The sequence below is a fragment of the Pholis gunnellus genome (genome assembly GCF_910591455.1).
Source record: "Pholis gunnellus genome assembly, chromosome: 21".
NCBI classification, from domain to species: domain Eukaryota; kingdom Metazoa; phylum Chordata; class Actinopteri; order Perciformes; family Pholidae; genus Pholis; species Pholis gunnellus.
The window spans coordinates 3,944,596-3,963,986 of NC_136548.1; the positions used below are offsets into that span (position 1 = coordinate 3,944,596).

Here is a 19,391-nt window from a genome sequence, read left to right on the forward strand (position 1 = left end):
AAAAAAAAGACCCAGCTCAAAGCCAAAAAATCTAAATATATATTTAAAATTTAATTTCCTCTTTTTTCCTCAGATGAGAACAATTGGTTTACAGAGCAGATGTTGCTGTAGCAGACAAACATAAAGCCGTTTAAGCTCAGTTGGACCTTGGGACCCTGTGAATGTGTTTATGGGGCCCTTTAAGTACAACATTGAATGACAACAGAGAGAGAACAGGCACAACACGGACCATAAAGGTTAACTGTAAAAGCAGATGTTAAATTTTATTCACAAATTTAAACGCAGGTTTTTACAATCATTCCGAGTGCGTCAGACACAAGTTGGCTTTTCAGTTTGTGCAGCATCGCCACTGTGGTCGGTAACCGCCAAGTGGCAATTGTACAATCTGATGCCGAAAGCAACACAAACCAAATGTGTTTTTTGCACCGAATCACCAACAAATCTGTCAATCAACGTGACAAATGGAAAGAAAAGTGATTCTGCATTAACACAGTTCCATTGTGGTGGATCCACACTGAGCGGATCTCCTGTTTATGGCCACAGGCTTCAACAAAGCACTTCAGAGTCCCTGATTAGCATCGTTTGATTTTATCAACGCCGTTAGGGGGCGTGGTCAAGCACTTTACGGAGATACACGGACACAAGTGGGAACACGCGTGGTCAGGATTTAAACAAATATCGCTGTGACTGGAGAGCCACACTGGCCAACGTGAAGCAACCAATCACCATTCAGGAGATTTAATAATGGATCGACATTAAACATGAAGGTCTTCAACCAAGTTAAAAAATATTCAGGTTTTCACAGCTGGATCTCAGCCAATAGATCAGGTTTTGATGATTTATGGAACACTTTCACAAACTCTTAAAGAAATAGAGACACGTTGGGAAATGAGCTCGTTCGCGTTCTTGCTGAGCTGCATAGGAAGATCAACAGCACTCCAGATATGAAGCTAAAGCTAGCAGTCGGTTAGCTTAGCATAACGACTGGAAACATGGGGTTAGCCTGGCTCTGTCCAATTAACACACATCTCCTTTAAAAAAAAAACTAAAATTAAACAAAAAAGACAATAAGTAAGCTTTATATTTTTTTGTTACCGACAGACAGAGCCGGACGAGCTGCTTCCAGTCCTTATGCTAAGCTAACATAACCACCTTCTGGTTGCAGCTTCATATTCAGCGTACAGCGCTGTATCAATCTTCTCTCAGCAACAAAGTTAATCATTTCCTAATAAGTGTCAAACTATTTCTTTAAGCTTTTTTTCAGTTCAGGTAAAAACAGTCAACTTTCACAAGCTCTTAACAAAAAAAGCAATTAGGGAAAACATATTGCACAATGTATGAAAAAAAAGACGAGGGAAACAAAAATACGTGTTAATTTTTTTCCTGCTCTTATTCTGTACAGTTGTATTGAATTAGAAGTTCAGTCTGGCGAGTTGTGTTTATACAGTGAATATAAGAAAATCTAGTAATACTAAGGTGAGGCTTCACAGCGCAGGATCATTAGGACTCTGCTTTGCGAACACCTAATATGGTACATTGGTATATACACAAACACACGCATGTATATATGACAACAATAATATGTGCACACATACAGTTTCTCTCCAGTCTCGAGGCACTCCCTATGGTTCGGTTAGGTGGTGTTAGTCGACAAAAATCTCAATAGTTTCAATCCGTCTTAACTATCAGAATCATCCGTGTGATTAAAAATAACCAGCCTTTGTAAATTCCTCGGAAGACGTCTTAAAAAGCGGCACGTTGTCCATTCAAAAAAATAACTTTCCCTCTTCTCTCTAGTGTTCGGTTTGGGGGGACAAGTCGAGCCCCTCTGTTCAGAGACCATCCTCAGGAGTCTGTGTCCTTTTGGTGCTTCCATCCGTTCATCAAGTCTGTGCTCCCGTCATCTGATGCTCTTTACAGAGTCCGTCAAGATAAGGAGAAGTGCAGCGTGGGACCTCTCCTCCAAAATAATAAAAAAATGTAAAAAAACAAAAACAGACTGTGTCAAGTCTCCAGGTGGGTCAAAGGTCATATTTTCTCATCGGTCATCTCCAGGAACTGGGCGTACACATCTCTGGCACACTCCCCTTTCTGGTTGAAGAGGAACTTGTAGTAGCTGCCGTCAGCACAAATGGCTGCAGAGTGGAGGAGGAGAGAAACCAGAGTCAGCAAACACAGGACAGACACACAAACTATTGTCCAGTGGAATAAGTTCAGTCGTGTTTTTGGGACGGTGTGCACATTGATGGCTGCATCTGCATTTGATTAGAGCGATAAACAGCCAACTAACCGCTACGAGAGCTTTTGTGATGACCGAAAAAGACGTCGCTCGCTACTGGTTGGTTAGAGCAAAACAAAAAAAGCTATTATAGTCAATAGATAAAATTGGGTAATATTAGTACTGCGTCTTCTCATCTGAATAAGTTGAACTCACTCAAAGGTTTGTTTGCAACCTGTAGGATTGCACTTCTAGCGATGTTCTCAGGGACCGTCCACAACAAGCATTACACAGGTTTGAGAGTTGTATCCTGAAAAGCTTCACACTCCAAACTGAACTCACCGATGACGGCGTTGGGCTCCGTTCCGAAGGCACACACACAGGGAGAGCCCGACGGGACCTGGAACTTGGAGAAGCTCCACTTGGAGCTGAAGTATTTGGGAAGAAAGCTGGCTGATGCCAAACTGCAGAGAGAGAGAGAGAAGGACACAGGGTTAGACGACTGAGACTCATCATCATGCAGCAGACTAGACATCACGTGTGGAAAACAATAAAATAAATATTTAAAATAATTCAGTTGAGACTAACCTCGACTGTTTGTTCCTTTTCGGGTCCTCTGCAGCGAAGATGTGCACTGTGCCGTGGTCACTGGACACGCAGATGAGAGACGCGTCCTGGTTGAAATTAATGCTGCGAAAGACAGAGCAGATGGAAATAATGAGCACCAGCTCACCTATATTATAAAAAGGCCTGAACACACGGCCTATGAAAACAAACAATGTCGTGAATCTCACGCCGCAGAGTGAGTAGCAGAGCTACAGCGTGTGACTTAACAATGCTAGTGGTCTATGGTTTAACTAGGGCACGGTTTCTGTCGTAAAGATGTGAACAATGTTGGTGCACGACGCTCACCAATAAATGTTAGCTGCCTGAGAGCCTCGTCTGAGCTCCTGTATGAGCTGACCCGCGGATGTGTCGAATATTCTAATGAGGGTCCCCTGCAGAAACACAACATGGATCAGTCACGGGGCGGCGGCGGCAACAGAAACAAACAACACAACAGCCGAAAAAAAAAATTCCATTCCCGGCTCACTTTCTCTGACGCCGTAGCTATCCTCGTGCCCTGCAGATTGAGAGCGATGCAGCACAGCGCCCCCTCGTGGGCGGGTATGTCGACCGGCGGCTTCTCCGTGTTGGCCAGGTCCACTATCTGCACGTGGCCCGAGTGAGTCCCGGGGAACGCCAACAGGGAGTTGTTGCTGTTGGGACACAGCACGCACAGACCTGAGGAGAACGGGGGGGGGGGGGGGGGGGGGGTGGTTACATGAACACTTTTTTTATTGTTGCAGCGCTTTGCTAAAGACGTGGCACATTTATATCGACTCGCTAACAACAGCAACAGTGCTGACAGAGCAAACAGTTTTAACCTGAGGGGAAACCAGAGGTGTTTAAACAACGCCCGGTTTTGTGGGTTTAAAGATGCTCCACCAAATCCGCTAAAGAGTGTGTGTGTGTGTGGTTCAAGAGGGTAAGTGAGTGTATGGAGCAGAGCAGTAGACCAACCTTTGGGGTTATAGCAGGTCTCAAACACATGCAGCTGATGGGGGTTGTGGGTAAAGGTGAAGACTTTGATCATCGAGTCCAGGACCACCACAATCCTGAGAACAAAGGGAGAACCAACTGAGATTGAAAGCAAATGTCAAAGACTCTACTAAACCAGCATCCACAAGCTTCATACTAATCTCACACGTCCAGTGTTAAAATCCAGAGACTGACAGTGAATGAATCAATTCACAGAAAGCACAATGCTAGTATGGCTGCTGCCACTGCATCATAGTGTGTCCCCGTCTCATTACCACAGCACTGCTCTATGATTACCGTGAGAGTTCTGGGAAGTCTGCCGACACAGAAGATATCTAAATAACAAGGAACCTCCCATCCACCCACTCACGCATTATTACGCAACACTTACCGGTATTTTGCAACTGTCAAAAATGTTTTTTTTTTTTACCTGTCACGCCGAAGCTTCACCGCTTTGACTTCTGTTGAGAACTCAATCTCAATTACTGTCTTCTTCTTCAGGTCATCCCAGATCATCACTAGAGTACAAAAAAAACCACACAGCCACATGAATAATATTTAATTGATCAGCATTGTACTTATCAATTATTAAAATCAGTAGGAGTGTATGACCTATAGATAGGTGCCATTGTTTCAGCACTTCCTGGCAGTGTAGGATAATAATTACTGATGATATAATTCAATAAATGAACACAGCCTGGACCCGGATGAGCAGCAATGATTCAGTCACTGAAAGCCTCTGAACACCCACACAGGTGTTTTCAGTTAATCTGGCTCATTAGACCTCTGCTTAGGACTGTGTTGTTGAACCTGTACGGGTGGGACAAACTACAACTTTATCATTCTTATTGGCAGATGAAGATTTGTAACCTAATAAATTCCCATCAAAGCTGCAGCCCACCTTGGACCCAAGCAGAGGTCTAAAGGTGAAAACAGCTGTGTGGGTTTACAGACTTTAAAGTTCCTTTAAGGTATATCTTATTAACTGCCTCCCACTAGGAGCTTCCATGCTACCGTAGCCAGCAGGAATGACAGTGTTTGCTACAGGTGTGACGGTGCATGTCTCCTGCAGAGCAATCCACTGTCCCAACAATCCCATATTTAGATTGTAGGTGTGTGATGTCTCCTGCCAGTTTGTAATCACATACATTTTTTTCACTGCAGGAAAGAGAAACTGCCTCTGACCTTAGTAAGTTACATTTAGACTGATGGAATCCACGCCGTCATTTGTCAAAACAAACGCCTGGCTTAAGTCCAGTGTAAACACTACTGCTGATGTTGGGGATAATAAAAACGATCAATCAACATTGATAACTTCTGTAGACAAAACATACCTTTGTTGGTTGGGTACTTTGGCTTCTTCCCTCCTCCCACTAGTGCTAAATAGTTACACCTGAACAGCATCTCCACGTGGCCGACCCCGCCCTCCAGGAACTCTGAAAGTCAACGTGATTGGTGGTGAACACCAAGCTGTTAGTGTAAGAAAAGAAGGCAGCTCACTGCTTCTTATCACCACTGTTTGTTCATATCTAATGGCTCAGCCCCCTCTCCCTCCCTGCATTTCCAGCACACATGACATCAGCAGGAAATGGAGCTGCTACAAGCTGTAAAGACTGCCGACAAAGAGCTGGATAGGCACAGTAAAAACGGTTCACACGTCCTGTGAATCATTCCATGATCAGCTCAATCCTACGAGGTAGAAAAGAAACTCTGGAGCAGGTCATGTGCTGATTCACATCTTCGTGTGTGTGTGGGGTTCCTCTTATATCCCTCCATGTTTGAGAAGTTTCAATTCTGTCAAAAAAAACTCTGTTCCTCTGTGCAGCAGAATTGGCAGAACTGCATCTTTTTTTAGATATTTGTTTGCTTGGTAACCACTGAACGAGTGGCAGGGTTAGCTTGACACAAACCCTGAACTCTACACTACCTAATAGTCTACAGTACAGTTTAAATTAGTGCAAACAAGTTACCCAAAATCTCAAGTACTGCACTAATTTGCCATCTGGCCTGCTGTTTTATGTTCAGATCATGGTAACTACGTAAAGTCATATAGCTCCGGGTATCCAGAAAGAGGAAAAAGAACGCCATTGATGGAGGAGTACACAGAACAATAACAATGCTTTATGTACCAATATGTTGCAACTTGGCAGACTGCTCAGTGAACTTGTATGTAGGCATGAACGTGAATGGCCACAGAGCTCGTTACCTTGTTTCTCCTTCTCCTTGAGGGGATCTGTGTTGTAAACACGGAACCCGTTCTCCATTCCACAGGCAAAGCACCCTGTGGAGACAGACAGAGGTGCCAGCTATCAGAAGTCGATCACAGACTAAAGATTACATCACGCAACAATTATTGTAACGTCAGAGCAGCCTTCAACAGATACATAGTAGACACACGGCCCGGAGATGATACGCCTCTAATGGCATTCACGTCAAACTGGCACACCGTATGTTGACATGTGACGACAGTGATGTTGGTGCCAAAGCTAACGCTAGTTCTTCAGTGGACCATATTGAGTCGTTGGTCACGTTAACGTCACCTTCATAACGTTTAAACTACCCCCTAGATATGATAAAGCTAACGTAACGTTAGTTGGCACCGTTAATACCATTAAATGTACGTTAAGTTAAACCAATTTAAGACGAATGTTTGAAATCTACGCCCTGTGCAAATGTGGGTGGGTAGAAAAGAGAGTTTACTATGGAAATTATATTTACGTCTGAAAACTGTCAATCTAAGTAAATGACTGGGCAGCGGCAAACATGACATTAGCCCAATAATGCGGTAATACCTTTCAAACTTAGCCTAGCGAGCTGTTTTCTAGCTAGCTATCGTTACCGCTGAGTTAGCGTAAGTTATGCCGTTGTAGACAATCGGCTAGCTACATCAGTAACCTAATATACGGAGTTATCCGAGTACCTAAACTGTAACCACACGTTCATGTCTAACGTAATAACCATTGTCATGTTACTCTAATAGCATTTGGCTAACGTTAGCTGACTTAACTGTTGGCTGAAACGAGAACGCTAACGTTACGTTAGCTGACGTAGTTAAAGCTAACATTAACTTAACGTTCAGTACTTTTGGTTAACGTAACTGTTTTCTTTGAGTGACTACCACACAGCAGCATTATTTGTTCGACTGTTACAATCACAGAAAATGTAACGTTAAAGCTATTCTTGTATAAGGTTATGCTTAATTTATGCTCTGGGAAGACATCCGCTTAGCAACGTTAGCTTAGCATCAACGACGCTGCCAATTTCCATTTAAAAAATAAACACCACTTCTTACCATTATCCTGGTTAAATCCAGCATAAAGGAGCCCATTTCCATGAGGATTAGTCGGTAGTAAATTCATTATTTTAACAGAACAACCGAAAGCCAAATAACGTAAATCCTACAGCTGCTGCCTGAAGAGCTAACCGGCTAACGCGACCATTCCTCCGGAGTCTGCTGGGCAGAGAGCAGGAAAACAACGGATGCTGCTCCTGCCTGGAGAGCGAGAGGGAGTTTTCAGTGCACTCCGTTAACTTAACGTTATTTGAGCAGATACTTAACGGTGAAATAATTGAAACATTATCTTCATTAATGTGTTTAACATATAGTGAAGGTATATCAATGCTTTTGAGACAAGCACTGATCAAAGAAGGGTTTTATTCAGTGAACTTCAGTCGCCGTTATCGATGATTGGATTCACGTTTCCTGTAGACCCCAGTTTGTGGTCAGAGATGATTTGGTCAGAGATGATTTGGTAAGTGTTACTGGGACCGAGTTGCATGAGAAGTTGGATTTGCATTTCTTTTAAAGAAAGGGAGCTTTTGGTGCTTAGTGACGTGGCATATCACCATGAGTCACGCGAACATACACTAGCTTAATTTAGTAGTTCAAACTATGAGTATGAGACTCACATAGTGTACTGTACTTAGTTAGACAATACATCGGTCATTGGTATACAGCCCCAGTGGCCTAATGGATAAGGCACTGGCCTCCTAAGCCAGGGATTGTGGGTTCGAGTCCCATCTGGGGTGAAATTGTTTTTTTAGCGTGTCCTCAATATATACAGACAGACACATTTCATTTAGTCATGCATGCATTTGGTGGTGCAATCTAACTTTCCAGCACCGTTAATGTGCCCTGATTATCAAGGTAATCGCAGCATTTAATGAAATGAGTACCAACCAATTGAATGTTTGAGCTTATATATAATATAGGTTTGTGATAACGTTTTATATATATATATATATATATATATCTGCAAAATGGTTGAATTAAATTAATTTATAAAAGGTGTGTTTCGAAAACACACAGAAATTATTTTACATTTAAATGAACAAACCTCGGGAGCGAAACCGTTTCATGTGAAGAGAGCCTGTAAGAGGTCACACCTTATGTATCCATCACCTTTTGTAAAACAGACCTGCACTGAGCCCATACAAACCCACCACTACAGACCTGTGAGTTGGGTTCTCAGATCCAACTCGCTCCCTGGACTGAAGACAAATACATTTTGGGTGCAGATAGTTTCAATGTCCTTTGTCCTTCCTGAGAACCTTAGCCCGACCCACACCTTTTGTTTAACAGTTATGTCCTGTAATCCCGTATATAATCCAGACCAGAACTCTCTCTGATCAGAGAATTCTACAGCTTTGTTGTGAACTTCTGTCTCCACTGCGCAGTGAGTAAAACTCATCTGAACCAGCCACAGAATGGACATTTTTCTCATATTGTATACGAGTGAAGTTTTGCAGAAAATTGGGCTTTTTCCCTGAAAACTGCACCCGAGCAGGAAAAGCACAGGCGTCGCCGATAACGTGAACGATGGCGCCGTACTACAGAAGAGTCCCAGTTAGCAAAGAACAATACCAGGGCCCCGAAACTGAAGCTCAATGGAAAATGAGCCACCAACAATTGTATTATTTACGACTGTGGCATGTCAAAATGTGTTGAGTAGGAAAAAGGCCTGAAGGCTGTAAAAACCTGTGGTTCTGGTAAGTTGCTGACCAGGCAGTTGCAGTCCTTCCACTGTTCGATAGCCCAAACCAATTAAGGGCCATCTAGTGGTTGACAATTGTAGATATGTGATTTACTAACAACATTCATATGCATGAAGACATTAATAATATATAGTTACATTACTAGACCCCATCCCATTATGTTTCATGTTAAACTGTATCCATTTAGTTGTTAGCATATACTGTAGAAACATGTTTTTGAATGCTTCCTCCATGCATCAAATAAAGCCTGAATTTCGGTAAAAAAAAAACAGTGCAAGCAATTCAATGCCCTTAAATTCACATGAATAAAGTCACGACTGAGCAAATCCAATGCCACTTGGAATCAAATGTTCAATTTATTCAAGAAAAGAAGTCGATTCCCAAAGGAATCAAGGATTATATTGTTTATACATACAAATCTTATGTAGCGCTACAGCAAACGTTTCTGTAAAAAATACAAAGTGACATTTTTTTGTAATTTTTTTTTATAATGCACTATACAATTACACAGTTCCCAACAATACACGCGGTGACAGCAACGCGGCTGTTGAGAAAAACGTCCTTCTAGTGAAACACCTGCTTTTAATTTGCCATTCTCAGCCAACATCCGCACGGCCGAAGTGTCCTCGAGCAAGGTCTGACCTCTGACCTCCTCTACTAAGAGACCGTCAAACAGAACAACCCTATGCAAATCAGTACCCCGCTAACATTGACTACGCGTGAACGAGTCTCCTGTGTCGTTTCAAGCCATGCAAGCTGGAGAAGCCCTTGCTGCACACTGCGCAAACGTACGGTCTCTCTCCTGTGTGGGTGCGCATGTGCAAGGTGAGAAAGCAGGACTGGACGAAACCCTTCTCACAGACGTTGCACTTGTAAGGCCGCTCCCCCGTATGGTACCTACGGTGTATCTTTAGCTCCGCGGCAGACCTGAAGGACTTGTCGCAGTCGTCGCACTTGAATGGCCTCTCGCCCGTGTGAATCAGGGTGTGCCTCACCAAAGCATCCTTGCCGAAGAAGCCCTTGCCGCAGAACTCGCACGGGAAACGCAGCCCTTTGTGGTGGAAGTTGTCGTGCTTCAGAAGGCACCTCCGGGACGTGAAGGTCTTCCCGCACTGGGCGCAGGTGAAGGTCGGCACGGGTTTGTCCAACACGGGCTCGCCGGACTGGTGCACGCGCTCCACGTGCCTCGTCAGCGTGACGCCGTGCCGGAACTTCTTGCCGCACTCCCAGCAGAGGAAGGGATATGCTTTGGTGTGCTTTTTCTGGTGCTCCACGAGGTCGGAGTACGACCGGAACCTCTTGGTGCAGTGGGTGCACTGGAACGGCTGGTAGCCGGTGTGCTTCCACTCGTGTCTGATGAAGCGCTTCAAGCTGGCGAAGGTGGTCAGGCAGTGGGTGCAGGTGAACGGCTCGACGGGGTCGTGGGAGTCGATGTAGTGCTTGTGAAGGGCCTTGAACACGGGGAAGTTCTCCTCGCACCGGTTGCACTGAAACGGCGTGTGCGACTCCTTGTGCATCGCCAGCGCCTCCGGGTCGCGTACCAGCTTCATGCACACCTCGCAGTACAGCGGGTTGTGCGTCTGCTTGTGGGATTCCAGCGTCGACTTGTACTTGAACGCCTTGTCGCAGTCGACGCACCGGAAACAATGCTTCACGTCCTCCGGCTGCTCCGGATCCACCTGCTGCTCGTTGTAGCAGATGTTTCTCAGGTGGAACCTGAAAGTCTGTTTGCACTTGAACTCGACGCTGCAGTGTGGACAGTAGAACGGACCTTCGAGCACGCCTTTGTTCCCGTCGGGGCTTTTCTCTTCCGAGTCTTTGGACGGCCCATCTGCGGAGGTCGCACAATCGGGGTCCTGGTCCGTGTCGGGCTGCCCCTCAACGGTCACCTCGCCAGGAATCCCGCCGGATGACTGTTCGCCCTCATCTGCTGCAGTCTCTTGATCCTTTGCCTTCCTGCCGGGCTTTGCCTTCGTCTGATTCGGACATTTGTGCTGCTGCAAGTAACGCAAGCTCTTGTAAAACTTTTTACACGTGGGACAAGAAAAGGGCAGCTCGTCCGAGTGTCGGTTCATGTGCCGCTCCAGGAACTTGGCCCGGCTCACCACCATGCCGCACACCTTGCACGTTCTATCGTCCAAGTCGTTGCTTTTGGTCGGGGCTTGGGATGCGGCGGACTTTTTGGGGCTGCTGTTGGTATCGTTGCTGCCCTGCGTCTTTCCCGCTCTCCTCCACTGTGACAGGTAGCGTTTCATCTTGAGCCCGCGGTTCTTTCGCACCGGTCTTTCCCACGTGACTACGAAATCTGGGTCTTCCTGCCTGCCCCTCGCTCCGCCCTGCACTTGGAAGTCCTCGTCGTCGGGCCGCTTCTTTTTCCTCCCGCGCCTGTTCGGCTTCTTCTCGGCGCCGTCGAGCACCGTCACCTGGCCGTCCTCCCCGATCATCAGCGTCCCCGATTGGTCGTAGTTGTGGTCGTCGGCCATTTCGCTCTCGCTGGCCTCGGCGCCTTCGACGAGGTCCGTGACCACCACGCCGTCCATTTCTGCTTTCACCCCGCTGCCGACACCACCCCACTGGGTTTGCACGCTCACTGTAGAGTTCCCAGTTCCCTCCGCGTACACCTCTTTGTTCTCAGATTCCACCTCCATCTCTGTGCACACCGTGTACATGAGTCCGCTCTCTGCATCCGTGTCTGTCTGGTCATTGACGATCAAAACTCTTTCCACAGGAGGGAGACACAGGGCTGACAAGATGCCACTGTCCACAATGAAAGAATCTGAAAAGAGGAGATTCAAGTTCTTGAGTCTGTTGTATTTGTCATTTGAACAGACTATATACAAATGCTGCTACTGACACAAACACTTTTGCTGAATGAAGAATAGTCTTGAGGTATGTTACTGTGCAATAGTGTTTTGTTTCTGGTTATAGCGAGTGTCTACAACAATCTGTGAACAGCTCACCAATGTCCTCTAACTGGCCGAGGTCTTTCTGAGTGTCCAGCAGGGCTTTGAGCTCCGGAGGAGCCAACGTCGCCATGCATTCGTTCAGAACAAAGGAGGCGTCGCTGAGCAGAGACGCAATCTGGAAAAGACAAAAAACGAGAGTGAGGCAACGGCACTGCAATTTATAAACGCAAGGACAAATTTATTCTTTCATAAAGCAATAGAAAAAACACACATTTGGCATTTTTAGGAGATATCAAACACTATAATGAAAGCCATTGTTACAAAGATAAATAAAAAAGGGGCTTTGATGGCCAGTGCTTGTGACAATCTGACGCAAAAAAACAAAAACACCTGACCCAATTAACCGCTTCTCTGTGACGCATAACGCCCGTCTTTAATGTATTTGAACATAAAGCACAGAAATAGATATGGAAGCCTACCTGTTGGAGAGTTTGAGTGGGAAGAAGCTTTTCGAGTCTGGACAGAAACAGCCACATCAGAGTCTGGATCGCTTTGTCGTATGCGGGGCCAAAGTCTGCTGGGAAAACGTCCTGGAACACAAACGGAATTCCTACATGTCAAATATCTGAGCAGCCCAAATACTGGGCAAACAGGAGTACGCCATAAAACAGTACGAGTGTTTTCCCTGCAAGACATAAACCTCATCAACCCCCCAAAGAAAGGTGTGTCACCAAAACACTACCTGGTAGAAGTTTCTTCTCTCCTCAGGATCTCTCAGCAGATTTTGGACAAGGCTCATGAATTGTGAGTCGGATTGTTCTTGTTCTGCATTATCTGACTGCAAAAAAACATGTTTAAAAAACATTAAAAGCAAGAACTTCAGGACTACAGATCATTACTGCCAAAACGACAGTGACTTAAACAAACTGAAAACCCAAACCACACATAAATAGTAATCACCTCCAGATATTTGAATACAGGTTCAGACTCACCTCCACATTCCACAGACATTTGAGGTTCTGCATCCGGTCCAGATGTGGCTGAATAATATGGTGCTCAGCAGTGTCCTCGGAGCGACACAGCTCCAGGATCAGCTACAATCAGAGGACAGCAGCAAAATAATGAACAAGTGACATATATAGATATATATAAAAGAATATACCGATCTAACGGGCAATGTCAACGTCATCCTTTCGGTTCCTTTTTCAAAAACAAAACTTTCAGCTCCTCCTCACCCGCGCTCTGAGACCCAAAATGAGTTCGGCCCGCTGCCTCGTGGAGAGGAGTTGAGGAACCATCTCCGTGACCATGTAGACGAACTCCTCCAGCAGCCCATAGTCCAACACGATCTTCTGCTCCACCGTCTGCCAGATGGCTGCGGAGACCAGCCGGATGGGTGGGATGAGGAGACGCAGCGCGGAGAGGGGGAGGGAGGGACCTGCAAACAGGAAACAAGAGTTGACATAGTACCACTCTCACATTGCATCAAGATGTGTTTTGTATATTGAGAGTATACTATTACAGAGTATACATGTAATGTTTCATTGCTTGGAGGAGATCATGTCAATAAAAGCTAAACTATCTGCATGGAAAGACACCGTGTCAGTGAAGGGAGAGAATCGAGTTGTTGTTTAAGTGAATCAGCCCATTAAACAGACTCCTCGGGACAGTAATATAATTTACACCAGAGGCACAAATCCACACCTTAACAAGATTAGCATAACTGTTAACTTTGATGTTCCGTTTATCCAGAGTTTAGAGGAAGAGATAATGCAAGAAATGGAAATTACGGTACAAAACTGTGAAGCTAGCGTCGAGCATCTTGGTTCTTTATTGGAGCCAACCGAGGCTGATCTTGTTTGACTTACCAACCTTTAATGCACCGATCATACATCCACAATCCGACGGGAAACCTGTGGTTTCGGGTAAAGTTTGCGTTAAAATAAGGACTGCAGTGTTCTATGGGAAATCAAACAAAACCCAGGTGTAATCTCTTGAGGCGGATGTGTCAATTCCGGTATCTGACGTTAAGATTTACATATTACATGATATGCAACATAACCAGTGGCACTCACACACATATGTTAAGAATCACCCCGCATGGTTAAATGTTGGTTTAGTGGTTGTCACAGTTCTGAAACCAGCAGAGACACTTCACGTTAGGCGTTAATACTGAGTGTCCTGTAGCTAGTTTAGTTAGCATTAGCTCCGATAGCACAGCTTAGCGTTATATTCTAGGGATAGCACGAAACTGCCACTTAATGTACGTAGTGACGTTAATCTAGTTACCGGTATCCACCGGTGAGCAAATGTGTGCCAGTCCACGTGAAATTTAAATGAGTTATGTAGAGTTAGCCATAAAAATAACGGTTAAATCTTAAAGTTAGCAATGCCATTCCCGCGCGCGGGCTGCTTTGCGGCCTAGCCAAACAAGTGTGTGTGTGTGACAGTTTATACTGACCAGAAACATCTCCGTCCATCCTACGTGTTCGCTGTAGTTACATTACAGTCAAGGGAAACGATGTCCGTCGCTTGGCCGAGGCCAAACCAAATATTATTATGGCAGTTGGGTTCAGGCGACCGATGTGACAGAGGCGATCTTTGTGCGTCAATGATAGCCTTGCGTTCCGCCCGGAACAACAATCCGACAGGAGACAGCGCGGCTTGATAGGTTCCGTATGTTCTTTTTTGTTCCTCCCTATGTCACACAATAATAATGTCAAGTGTATCTGCTATATTTAAATAAAAAGGAATTTCTATTTTACTCCCACACTTGCTGAGTTTGATTTCATTAATGTAATGACTGAATTGTCACATCCTGTGTGTGTGTTCATACATAAAGAGACGTACAGTCCGGTGTTAACGTGTTCCTCGACCTGATCTGACCTGAAAAAAATGTATATATATAAACTAATTAACTAATAACTAATTTCCCAATAATATGTTTTACACCGTGTTACATTTATCCTTACATGACCAAGTTATATTTTAGAAAGGTAAATGGAGAAGTACCCATCCCACCACTGGACCATTTACACATGATTTCTTTAATACAGTTTGATTTTTTTTTTCTTTTTACACAGATTAAAATACATTTATGCCAAAGTAAAAGCAAATCATACTGTTAGAAATTAACTACCAATACAAAACAGACTCAATTGTTTATCAATTTTCAAATGAAAGTTTCTCTACATGTCAATTTTGTCTGACCGCTGTTTAACGGAGCGTTCCTTACATGCGGGTTAATGCGTTACAAATGTGTGCACAAGTTTTTTGTGTCTTTGCATGCTGTAGCGCTTGGGGAAAGCCTTGCCGCAGAAATGACAAACAAATGGCTTCTCCCCTGAGTGTACTTTAGCGTGTGCGTTGAGGTAACACACTTTTATAAAGCCCTTTCCACAGACATCACATTCATACGGTCTCTCCGCGGTGTGGCGCACAAGCACGTGCCTCTTCACTTCAGAAGCTGACCTGAAGCACTTGTCACACTCGGGCACGGTGCACTTGAAAGGCCTCTCTCCCGTGTGGATCAATTTATGTCTCGCGATTGTCGACGCAGAGACCATCTTTCCGCAGTACGGACAAGGGTGACGGAACAACTCGCACAAGTGTTTGGCCTTCTGGTGTTTCTTCAGGGCCCCTTTCTCCTTGAAGGACTTCTCGCACTCGGTGCAAGAATACTTCTTCTCGTTCCGAGACTCGCCGTGGATGAAATTCAAGTGCCGCAGCAGGTTGGACCTCTGCGAGAACGTCTTGCCGCACTCGGCGCACAGGTAGGGCCTCTCTCTGGTGTGGACCCTCTCATGGGAGATGAGATCCGCGTCGCTCTTGAATCTCAGGCAGCACAGGGCGCACTGGAACGGCAGGTGGCCCGTGTGCTTCCACTCGTGCGCGATCAAAACGCGCAGCTTGGCTACGACTTTGGGGCAATAGTTGCATTTGAACGGCCTCCTGATTTGGTGGACGTTCTCGCAGTGCCTGAGCAAGGGCTTGAACTGAGCGAAGGTCTCCTCGCAGCGGTTACACTGAAACAGGGTGTGGGAGGCCTTGTGCCTGGCCAGCGTCGCCGCGTCTCGCAGCACCTTCCTGCACACGCCGCAGTAGAGTTCGTTGTGGGTCCGCTTGTGCCCTTCCAGGGAAACCTTGCGCCTGAAAGCTTCGCCGCACTCGTCACATTTGAAAAGATTCTCGGCTTCTCCCGACTTGGCCGGATCCGCCTGCTGCTGACCGTGCTCGAAGCAGGTCCTGTTCAAGTGCAGCCTCAACGACGAGAAGAGCTTGAACCTGCTGTCGCACCGGGGGCAGGCGTAACCACCGGTGGGGAAGTGGGTTTTCATGTGGGTCCTCAGGCTCGTGCTCACGGGCTCATTGCAGATGATACACTGGACTTTCCGAGTCCTTTGGGGAGCGCCGGCTTTGACGTCGGAGATGCCCGGCTTTCTGCTGGCAGCTGATAACTTTTTAGCACCCGCGAAGGAAGGGTCCTCGTTGGAATCGCCTTCAGTAGAACTACCGACGGGAGTCACAAACGGAGGCTCGTCACCCGAGTAGTTGGACCACGATTTGGCCATACTAAGACCGCTGCCAGCAGTCTTATGGCAAGAGTCCTCATCAGAGTAGTAAGACCACGAGTCGTCGCTGCAATCGTCGATGGGAGCCATGTATGAGGAGTCGACTTTGCCGAAGCTGCTCGACTCCTCAGAGTTGTGTACGAGAGTCCTATTGGAGGGTTTTGTTTTCCTGGAAGCCGACTTGTAGGCAGGGAGGGCCTCCTCACAAAGAGCTCTCTTCTCCTCCAACAGAATCTTTTTCATCCTCAGGCCTCTGTTTCGTCTCGCAGGGCGGGTCCGCAGCGGCATGTCCAGTCTTTTTAGCTGAACACGGCACTGTTTGAGAAACCGAGGAGCCTTCTCCGCTTGGCGTTTAACAAGCCCTACGTTTTCCTCATGTCCTGTAACACCTCCCATAGGCAGCCTTGTTCCACTTTCCCCAGCAGTCACACTAGTCTCATCCACCTCCATCCCACTCGTCTGACCCTCTGCGGTTGTGTCGTGAGACAATGTCAAAGATCCCTTCTCCAAATCAGATGTACACGATAGCTTATTATCCAAGATCTGGGCTGGTGGTTTATCTGTCTCAGTTCTTTCTTCAATGGCGAGTTTGAGAGCTGAAATAATGCAGGCGCCATCCAAGGAACCATCTGAAAAAGGAAAAACAAAACAAACAGGGGTCATTCATATTTCATAATAAGAGTGTATTGACAGGAATAGGTAACTGTAGAGGCTTGCCATTGTGATCCAGTTGGCTGAGGTCTTTGTGATACTGCAGCAGGGTTTTGAGCTCCTCACGTCGACACACAGAGTCCATACAGTCCTCAAGAACTGAGGACACCTCGCCAAACACGGAGGACACCTGGAGAAAATGAAAAGGAAAGGCAGATAAAAAGGTTCAAAACAACAACAAACAGACAAATACAAAATTTCAGGCGACATCAACATGATGTGTTGGAAACAGTTGATGTCTCTTTTTTTTGTACCTGTTGGAACGTTTGAAGAGGAAGAAACTGTTCGAGTCTGGACAGAAACATCCACATCAAGGCGTGAAGCGCGTCATCATATGTGGGACCAAACTCTTCGGGGAAAACTTTCTGGAAGACACGGCGCGTCTTCTATTTAGGAAAACTCTCAGAAAAACTACAATGACTGGATTTATTGACGAATTAGAAATAGAAGATTTCAGAGAAAAGACAACGGATGCAAGAGGAGTCAATGTAGAGATCATTCAATATACATTACAGAGTCACAATAGGTGTATATTGTTGTCATACATGAACAACAACGCAAGGCCCACTCGACAAGTCTGTTGGTTTCAACTAAAGTGACTCTGGAGGCCTGTCAGCTCCTTCTTTATAAACACAACATATTGGAGGTGCAACATTAACACTGACCTGAAAGAAGTGTTCCCTTTCGTCACGATTCTTCAGCAAGTTCTTGACTAGATCCACAAATTTGGAGTGTGGCACTTTCATATTTGCCGCACCGCCCTGTATAAAATGACATGGGCATTAAAAAAAAGAAAGGAAATGAGTCGAGTACATTGTCAGTGCGCGGCTATTTTTTAAAAGACACCGTTATCCGATTTCTTACAAAGCAACGTCCCTTTAAACTCACCTCTATCACCCACGCCTCGATGAGCGTCTGCACTCTGTCCAGGTGTGGCTGAACAAGCCCAAAGTCGGCAGTAGCTTCCACCTGACATAACTCCAGGATCAGCTAAACCCGCAAGGAAAAAAAAAAATATATATATATATAGAATTTTTAAATTATCTCAAACATTGCCCAGTGGTAGCACCGAAAAAGACACAAAAAACTCAAATTCACAGCCGTTCCTACAGCGGTTGATAATTGACGACTGCTCCTCCTCACCCGTGCTCTGAGGCCCAGGATCAGTTGGGCCCTCTGGCGCGGGGTTAGTAGCTCTGGAACGATGTCTGTCACCGCGGAAACAAACTCCTCCAGCATCCCATAATCGGCCACGACTTTCTGCTGGACGGTCTGCCAGATCGCCGCCGACACCAGTCGAATAGGCGGGACCAGGAGGCGCAGGGTGCAGAGGGGGAGAGGGCTGCCTGAATGTAAACAACGAGAGGTTATGTGAACACAAGGGCCATCTTGATTTACTATGAATTCATCTCACCTTCACATGCTTTTGTTGTGCCCACCTGGTTGAAACTGCTTCATAAATGTAATGAAAGCGGAATGTCTGGGTTCTGTTCCAGCAGTAAGAAAACCTCATTCAAAAACATTTGTAACAATGCTTAAAGAAGAAAAATCACACAGCGCTTACATATGAAACTGTCACTTCCACTTCTTTTAGTAATATGTTCAAACTGGCACTTCAACTTCCTTCAGTGCTTCAACTTTAAAGACAATTCTATTCCCTTTAGATATTTTTACTACAACAACATTTCAACTTCTCAACATGTTCGTTTCCAGCTGTAACCGCCATATGAGAGCAGTGCAGGCCGCGAGCTACCCACTGGGGCACGCTCACATGCACTAAAAGCACGCGCGGGTGACCCGGATGTATCAACAGAGTAAGGAGAAGCTGGGATAACAACACACACAGAGGGAGAGTGAAGGGAGACATTACTCCACTGTATCTTTAGTTACACAACAGAAGATAGTGGTTCGCTTCTACATTAAGGCACTGAATGGCTGCCGTTAGCTATAAAGGATGAATTCATATGGATATCTGCTCGGCAACGCAGTTCATTAAATCATTCCAACAGTTAGGTTAGCTTGCTAACTTAAGCTTACATTAGTTATACGCGAAACTAAAGTGTCTCCAGTACATTACACGGTGAATATTTACTCACAATTACCCTTTGGTATAAAATCTTCCATCTCGTTTATCCACTGCACTCAGCTAGTATGAGTTCTGCGTTAGGAGTAAAATGTTACATTTACTGGAGAAGTCCTCCTCTCACTTTAGTCGAGGAAGCTGTTAGAGAGATATGGTCCGACGGAGATCTCATTCCGGGTTGCCCGACGTCGAAGGTTCCTACCCAGCGCAGGTCGTGTAAACTCTACAGTCCAGGAGAAAGGACGGTGGTGAGGGAGAAGGTGGTGAAGATGAAACAGGGAGGGAGGATACAGCTCGAGTACATTAGATGGTAGATGAGGATGGAG

The 19,391-nt window shown here is 45.6% G+C and overlaps 3 protein-coding genes across 6 annotated transcripts; all 3 read right to left on the reverse strand.

Moving 5' to 3' along the window:
* Nucleotides 1-250: 250 nt before the first annotated feature.
* Nucleotides 251-7,238, reverse strand: wdr45b (WD repeat domain 45B). The gene is made up of 10 exons (XM_079182101.1): nucleotides 7,092-7,238; nucleotides 6,006-6,080; nucleotides 5,134-5,235; nucleotides 4,230-4,317; nucleotides 3,782-3,876; nucleotides 3,312-3,502; nucleotides 3,131-3,216; nucleotides 2,807-2,908; nucleotides 2,561-2,682; nucleotides 251-2,135 (listed from the first exon to the last, which is right to left on the reverse strand). Exons 1-10 carry the CDS (start codon nucleotides 7,156-7,158, stop codon nucleotides 2,029-2,031), a joined length of 1,035 nt encoding a protein of 344 aa, XP_079038227.1. The 5' UTR covers nucleotides 7,159-7,238; the 3' UTR covers nucleotides 251-2,028.
* A 1,889-nt stretch (nucleotides 7,239-9,127) lies between these two features.
* Nucleotides 9,128-14,320, reverse strand: LOC306712763 (uncharacterized protein). Of its 3 annotated transcripts, none has more exons than XM_079182174.1 (8): nucleotides 14,162-14,320; nucleotides 13,569-13,613; nucleotides 12,936-13,138; nucleotides 12,693-12,794; nucleotides 12,443-12,538; nucleotides 12,180-12,290; nucleotides 11,755-11,875; nucleotides 9,128-11,570 (listed from the first exon to the last, which is right to left on the reverse strand). In XM_079182174.1, the coding sequence occupies exons 1-8, from the start codon at nucleotides 14,178-14,180 to the stop codon at nucleotides 9,508-9,510; spliced, it is 2,760 nt and encodes a 919-aa protein (XP_079038300.1). In that variant the 5' UTR covers nucleotides 14,181-14,320; the 3' UTR covers nucleotides 9,128-9,507. The 3 variants fall into 3 exon arrangements, with proteins under 3 accessions (XP_079038300.1, XP_079038301.1, XP_079038302.1); XM_079182175.1 differs by having other exon boundaries at nucleotides 13,573-13,613; nucleotides 14,162-14,316; XM_079182176.1 differs by lacking the exon at nucleotides 13,569-13,613.
* Nucleotides 14,321-14,791: 471 nt separating this feature from the next.
* On the reverse strand, nucleotides 14,792-19,218 carry LOC306712798 (uncharacterized protein). 2 transcript variants are annotated; one of them, XM_079182218.1, is made up of 7 exons: nucleotides 19,079-19,218; nucleotides 18,126-18,328; nucleotides 17,871-17,972; nucleotides 17,648-17,743; nucleotides 17,237-17,347; nucleotides 16,989-17,112; nucleotides 14,792-16,900 (listed from the first exon to the last, which is right to left on the reverse strand). In XM_079182218.1, the coding sequence occupies exons 1-7, from the start codon at nucleotides 19,104-19,106 to the stop codon at nucleotides 14,943-14,945; spliced, it is 2,622 nt and encodes an 873-aa protein (XP_079038344.1). In that variant the 5' UTR covers nucleotides 19,107-19,218; the 3' UTR covers nucleotides 14,792-14,942. The 2 variants fall into 2 exon arrangements, with proteins under 2 accessions (XP_079038344.1, XP_079038345.1); XM_079182219.1 differs by having other exon boundaries at nucleotides 19,085-19,187.
* Between the last annotated feature and the right edge of the window lie 173 nt (nucleotides 19,219-19,391).

Bases quoted from the DNA above. Each gene is read 5' to 3' on its own strand.
- wdr45b (XM_079182101.1), bottom strand. From the start codon at position 7,158: ATGAATTTACTACCGACTAATCCTCATGGAAATGGGCTCCTTTATGCT. The intron at 5,236-6,005 runs GTAACGAGCTCT...GTTGACTTTCAG, and splicing joins CAAGGAGAAGGAGAAACAAG to AGTTCCTGGAGGGCGGGGTC. The intron at 3,503-3,781 runs GTTGGTCTACTG...CGTTCTCCTCAG, and splicing joins GACCTGCTATAACCCCAAAG to GTCTGTGCGTGCTGTGTCCC.
- LOC306712763 (XM_079182174.1), bottom strand. The intron at 12,795-12,935 runs GTGAGGAGGAGC...CTCTGATTGTAG, and splicing joins TTTTGGGTCTCAGAGCGCGG to CTGATCCTGGAGCTGTGTCG. The intron at 11,876-12,179 runs GTAGGCTTCCAT...TGTCTTTTCCAG, and splicing joins CCACTCAAACTCTCCAACAG to ATTGCGTCTCTGCTCAGCGA.
- LOC306712798 (XM_079182218.1), bottom strand. From the start codon at position 19,106: ATGGAAGATTTTATACCAAAGGGTAATT. The intron at 17,348-17,647 runs GTCAGTGTTAAT...CGTGTCTTCCAG, and splicing joins AAAGGGAACACTTCTTTCAG to AAAGTTTTCCCCGAAGAGTT. The intron at 16,901-16,988 runs GCAAGCCTCTAC...TTCCTTTTTCAG, and splicing joins CAGCCAACTGGATCACAATG to ATGGTTCCTTGGATGGCGCC.